The sequence below is a fragment of the Trachemys scripta genome, chromosome 7, assembly GCF_013100865.1.
Source record: "Trachemys scripta elegans isolate TJP31775 chromosome 7, CAS_Tse_1.0, whole genome shotgun sequence".
Classification (NCBI taxonomy): Eukaryota; Metazoa; Chordata; order Testudines; family Emydidae; genus Trachemys; species Trachemys scripta.
Window position 1 is genome coordinate 52,270,739 of NC_048304.1, and position 6,589 is coordinate 52,277,327.

Genomic DNA, 6,589 nt, shown 5'->3' on the forward strand with positions numbered 1-6,589 from the left:
AAATTACAACAGGAAACCAAGAAGGATGTAGATATACTGCTTCATAGTAGCTTGTGTAGCCAACTTTACTTTGTGTGATGATTTAAAAACATAAGTTAAAGCTAATAAAATGGTCTTGAAACATTTTTCAGTTTTTACTATGGTGCCATACAGCCCACCTTTGCCCTAATGGTCTTACCCCTCATCAGTCCTCACTATCCCCCGCCCCGAATTTTAATTCCTGAAGAAAACACAGGACCCCAGGGCACAGCGAGGCCAGCCGCGGTCCGGCTGTAGCTCCACCCTCCGGTGCGCTGAGACGCCCGTCCGGCCTGGCCCCTGCTGCTGGGGCTGGGCCCCAACCTCGGGACTCTCCCGCCCGGGAACTGTGCGTGCCCCTCTCTGGGGGCCGGCCCTAGCCAGGCCCCACCCCGCTGGGGGGCCAGCGGCTCCTGCCCGGGCGCAGCTCCCGACCCATACCCTGCGCGATCCCATGGCAGCCGGGCGTCTGGCTGGGCTGCAGGCGCGGCCGCTGGACGCGGCGGAACCGCTGGCGCTGGGCTCGCTCCTGGGCCGCGTACTGCTGGTGAGCAACGTGGCGTCGCTCTGAGGCACCACGGCCCGGGACTTCGCCCAGCTCAGCGAGCTGCAGAGGCGCTATGGGTCCAGGCTGGCCGTGCTGGCCTTCCCCTGCAACCAGTTCGGCCACCAGGTACCGACGGGGACAGGGCCGGCGGCTCTCTGCGCGGGAGCGATGGGGCGGGAGGCGGCTGCTCGCACAGCCTAGCTCGGGAGGCCCTGCAGTGGCTTCCTGTGCTGTAGCGATCCCGGCCGGCTGCTGCTGCCGCTTCGGCCTGCGAGCCCGGACCCGGCTACAGCCACTGACCCCTCCCCCAGCGGTCGCGGGGCAGCTAGCATGGGGTGCGGGCTCTGGGGCGGCTTTTAGGAGAGGAGGTTTAAATGCCTGAGACCTCCCGCCACAGGCCCCGCTGGGCCTCCCCCCCCCGCCGGCGTGGTGTCCTGCAGACAGGGGTGGGTCTATGTATTTTGCCGCCCCAAGTATGGCAGTGAGGCAGCCTTAAGCGGCATGCCTGCAGGCAGTTCGCTGGTAACGCGAGTTCAGCGGCATGCCTGCGGGAGGTCTGCCGGTCCCGCATACCTGCCGCCGAAGCCGCAGGACCCTCGGACCTCCCACAGACATGCCGCTGAAGGCAGCCTGCCTGCCGCCCTCACAGCAACTGGCAGGTTGCCCCTACCCTAGTGGCTTGGCACTAGGATGGCCAGACAGCAAGTGTGAAAAATCAGGACAGGGCATGGGGGGTAATAGGAGCCTATATAAGAAAAAGCCCCCAAAATCGGGACTGTTCCTATAAAATCGGGACATCTGGTCACCCTACTTGGCACCCCAGGCACACGCTTGGTGTGCTGGTGCCTGGAGCCGCCCCTGCCTGTAGGGCAGGTGCCCCTGAAAGGGATAAATCCCCAGAACTTTTCAGAGCTAGTCCCTGCATCTGGTCTCCAGTACATGCCATCCTCCTGTCCATTGGCCAGATTACATCCTAGCTGGCCTAGTGACTGCTATGCCGCGCAGTGTCAGTGGTTTCAGAGTAGCAGCCGTGTTAGTCTGTATCCGCAAAAAGAACAGGAGTACTTGTGGCACAGGAGTACTTGTGGCACCTTAGAGACTAGTGTCAGTGGTGTACAGCTCGAGACCTGCCAGGGCTGTGCCTACCTAGGTAGTGTGATTGGAGCAGGCATAGGCATGCCCGTGCTCAGCTAACGAGTAACAATAGTAGTGTAAACGTCGTGATGTGGGCTAGCAACAAGCCTGCTGGGGATCCTGTTCTCTGCCCATGTGTCTGTGCTGCTAGTGTTTCCCGTGTTTGCCCTGCATTCCCATCTTCATGCATTGTCACAGCAAGCCCTGGCTGAAGCTAAGTGGATTGGCTAGGGTGCTAGCCGGCATGGCGTTATCGCAGAATGTTCTTCTTGCTTCCCAGCAGTGCTGGTATCTGAGCAAAACAGCCTGGGGCAGAGGGTGGGGTAATAGAGGGTCTGAAAGGGAAGTTTCAGAGTAGCAGCCATGTTAGTCTGTATCCACAAAAAGAAGAACAGGAGTACTTGTGTTCTTCTTTTTGAAGGGGAAGTGTTTTGGCAAAACAAACAGACCTGCAGCCTTTCTTTGTTCAGTGTTACTACTGTTACTACACTACTTGCTAGTGTAACTAAGGTTCAGGGCTACAGCAGACTCTCCTTAATTGGCACTAGTTACCAGGCACTGTTGCAAAATAAACAACGTTGTGAATTAGCAAATAAGATATCAAGGGCATTGCTGCATAGAATGTATCTAGGCAAAAAGTGTGCTTGTGAAAATAAACGTGCCAGGTGGAAGAGGCTGACTTGCATTTCTGTTCACCCATGTTGCCGAGGCTGCTAAGCAAAGTTCCCTTTCATTTTTTCCATCCATGTGTGGAATAAATTTTGTTATGTGCAGCAGAAGAAACAAACAAAAAAAACCTAGATATATATTATATTTTTAAGAAGTTACCATAGGGATAATTACTCCAACCAGGACAGGTTAGGCATTTTAGAACTCAATACTCCAAGAATTAAATTTAAGTGTAAAAGAAATAAAAATTATGAAATGCATAGACTAGTCAAAACACTAAAATAACACTTTGAAAGAATAAAATTACAGAGAATATATGTGCATTGCAAGAAGTACCAAGAAGTAACAACAACAATAATACAAGTATGTGTTAGGAGGTGAATGTGAAAGAGACAGAAACTCTGTGTCTCTTGTTTGCTTCCCGTAATGGAGATGGAAGCTCTGTCTTGAATACATTCCAATTGTTGGTGTTTATCCTTGCACTAGATCACACTTCCTTTTTCTCTTAATAGGAGAACGCTACCAATGAGGAGATCCTACTTTCCTTAAAGCATGTCCGCCCTGGCAATGGTTATGAGCCCAACTTCACCATGTTTGAGAAGTGTGATGTGAATGGGGCAAATGCTCACCCACTCTTCACTTTCCTGAAAGAGGCACTGCCTTTCCCACATGATGATCCAATGTCGCTGATGACCAACCCACAGTACATCATCTGGTCTCCAGTGTGCAGGAATGACATCTCCTGGAACTTCGAAAAATTCCTCATTGGGCGTGATGGCGTGCCCTTCAAGCGCTACAGCAGGCACTTTGAAACGATCAAGATCCAAGATGATATTGAAAAGCTCCTTCAGCATGTCCCGTAGAATGTTCTCAACCAAGCCAAAGTCCTGCTGAAACTTTTCTCTCTCCTCAGCTCTGCTGTTATCTCTGCTTCCTGTTGAGTCATTCTGCTAGCCTTCTTGTCCCTAGCCTGGACTGCCTGCTCTTTCTGTGACCTCTTTGCTCTGCAAGTAAAATGCTGTTGTCCATGGAAATTTTACTCATGAAGGTGCTTCTTCCAAATTCTTCAGGAGAAGCACTTGATGTATTCTGTAAAAGTTGCATGTGAATTTTTAGCAAACTACCACAAGGGAAGCAGCCCTGAGTCTGGGTAGCTTATTGTGAGCCTTTGTGTTACTAATACAATTCCTGAAGACCAGATATCTGTCTTTTTCTGTGTAAGGTTACTGCCTGGTTAGCCATGGGGTGTTGGGCATTTGTGTCTCATGGCTTCTTTAGTTTTGAAGGGCCATGCAGAAGGGGCTGCCACATTGTACCGTCATTTTAAAGATTTGAATGGTCCCTTCTGGCCTTTGATCATCTTGTCTGACCTGTTTTATATCACTGGCCATTATATTCCACCCAGTTACCACTGTACAGAGCCCAATAACTTGGGTTAGACTAAAGCATTTCAGTCCCCAGAAAACTAAACTGTTGTGTGCCACAGACTGAGAACAGGCTAAGGTGCCACCAATGCCTAAGGGCCCTGCAACGGCAGATAAATGATATAGGGAGTCATGCCCAGCCTAGCAATACACACCCCATGCATCAGAGGAAGGCAGCCGCTCCAAGTCTCAGCCAATTGGACCTGGTAGAAAATTCCTTCCTGACCCCAATCAGATGATCAGTTTGCCCTTGAGCTTGTGAGCATCCTTTGTAAAGTGATCTGCTAGCTCACTGGTGTACTGGACCCTGGTTCAGAAGCTCTGCAAGAATAGTGCCTGATATCAGGTTGTTTGTGTTACAATTCAGGGCAACTGCACCCGTATTTCCTTCTGTGGCCAAGCAAGGGCACCCACTCCAGGGTACTCAGGAAGGTTCCTCCTTGGGCAGTCTCTCTCTGCCTCCTGACCCAGGTGTTTCCAGACTGCACAGCTCCCTGCCTGGACTGTGACCTCCCCAGCAACAGCTGGCTGCCTAAATCAGCCTGCTGTACTTTTCTCCTCAGAGACAGTAACCAGTGTAAGTACCACAGTTAGACTACCCCACAGCTCTTTCTACTCAAGGACATGTATACCTAAGGTAACAGCATTACAGAGAAAACATACTATTTAAAAAAAAAACCCTAAATGCCTACTAATCAACTTATCTCTGGCTGGTGAACAGTCCTTCAAACCCCACCTAGAAGTTTTCTTGTGGTTCCTCGTGCTCGGTACAAGAACCCTCATGAGTAAGTCAGTTACTCCTTCATACAGCCGGTCTTTGAACTGTTCTTCTGTAACAGGTGAGCAGCAGACAAGAGGTCCCGTCCCCTCCCATACCCCAAGTATGAAGCTTCAAAGGCTGAGCCCCTCGTGGGAGTTTGCAATCTGCCTGAGGATTCCACTTCACATGTATTTTCCACAAAGATCAGTTGTGTCTGCTATGTTGTTCAGCATCGGCTTCTGAAGCTCACAGTACTTGCCAGAGATTGCATTAATTCTGTCTTCCTCCCAAAGAATTTCCAGTTAATCCCACAATTACACAAACACTTTCATTTTTAATACAATGAACTCCTAAAATATTGAAAATTTCAATTCAATATGGTTTGTGCAGGATGTTGCAAGAAATTGTAACATCCTGCCTCTTGTCTATGCCCTAGACAGGAGGCAGAGAACAATAAACAAAATTGAGTGGGGGCACTCTGCTTCATATACAGCATCAAGTAGATCAACATTATTATGTTTCATGCACAAGGGACTTGTTAGACCACAACTTGTGGGAGAAATGGCATGGAGGAAATAACAGATAAGTACCATATCTGGTCTCTCTAACTTGGGGCTTGTGCATGTGGGAATGTTATGCTAGAAGAAGAAAAGGTGTGAATTTAAACTGATATATGGGTGTAACTCCAGTGTGGGCAGTCATGCTGGTATAAGAATGGCTTTTTTCGGGTTAGTGTATGTCACTTGGGAAGGGTTTTACTCTCTTATACCAGAATAAGTGTCTGTGGAGGGTATGTGAGAGTTAATATGTTTAACTCTATTGGTAACATTTTGGTGGGTAGACAAGCACTGATATGTCAAGCCACATATGAGCTGCACTCTACTCCCTTGCAATGGGTTGGGGAGAGGGGACAGTAACTTACTGAACAAGTTACTCCAGCAGCACTGTGTTTGGACAGTTACAGGGAGTAGCTAAGTTATGTTCATGGCTTTTTTGGGGGGGAGAGGGAGGTTAGCTGTCACAAAAGATTTTTCCCAAAGGAAACAAACTAATGCAGGATTGGGTAATAAAGGCACAACTGACTAGGCCCATTTCTCATGGGAAATAGCATCCTGTTCCCTATGGGGAGGAACACCTAATCCTTGCACAAAGCTGCCCACAGTGAGCCTGTTGCAAAGCCCTTGGGGGTGTGTGCGGAGATAGTCTCTCCATTGCAGTCTAGCTGAGGTGTGCCAAACACAAACCAGTACCTATTGGCTTGGGGAAGGGAGGAGGTGGTGTACTTAAAAAAATAACACTACTTCAACTGCTACATTTCTAAATGGTTCTGCTTTCCTCAGGGAGCTTTCTGCCTCTCCTGTAGTAATAAAAACTGTTTCCTTTCTCCTGCATGTGGCCCAACTCTTCTATGGTGCTGTGTAATAAGGTGGCAGCAGATGTGAGCGCCAATGTTCCGCTTGCATGTAGGTCTGAGTAACAGTACTTGGAGCTGAGTGTTGCAGAGTGTTTACCACATTATTACTCAAGCTTCACTCCACCCGAGTGAAAAACAGGATGTCTTTCTCATTTCTGTATGTGCAAGGGCTTCCGTGCTAGTGTATGGTTAAACAGTTGCCTAACTTTGGTAGGGTCTTCCTCTTTCACTTAAGTCTCCGCCTTTTACTATAACTGATAGGAGCTGTTGGAAGGAGACGTTAACTGTATTTTTGGGCTGCAGGCAGCATAGAACATTTTCAAGTATAGTTTGAATAATGGGCCGGGGGGTGGGGGTGGAGGGAAGTGTATGTGTGTAAAACAATCATGTCCTGGCTTCTGCAGAATTCAGCAGCAAGAAGCTGCTGTAGTTTAGTGCTAATAACAATGAAGCTGAAGGCAACATAACAAGGATGTCAGTACAGATTTCCCAGTCTATTTTAAAGCCTTTCAATCAAGGGCATTTTTAAAGAGCAGGATGGTGGGAATCTGGACTGACTGATACTAAACTCTGGATCAAGAAATACCAACTACCAGCACCTGGGTGCAGTACAAGTTTCAGTT

The 6,589-nt window shown here is 48.9% G+C and overlaps 1 protein-coding gene across 1 annotated transcript; it reads left to right on the forward strand.

The window, feature by feature from the left end:
• Positions 1 to 292: 292 nt before the first annotated feature.
• On the forward strand, positions 293 to 5,936 carry GPX1 (glutathione peroxidase 1). The gene is made up of 2 exons (XM_034776214.1): positions 293 to 691; positions 2,881 to 5,936. Exons 1-2 carry the CDS (start codon positions 473 to 475, stop codon positions 3,229 to 3,231), a joined length of 570 nt encoding a protein of 189 aa, XP_034632105.1. The 5' UTR covers positions 293 to 472; the 3' UTR covers positions 3,232 to 5,936.
• The last annotated feature ends 653 nt before the right edge of the window (positions 5,937 to 6,589 follow it).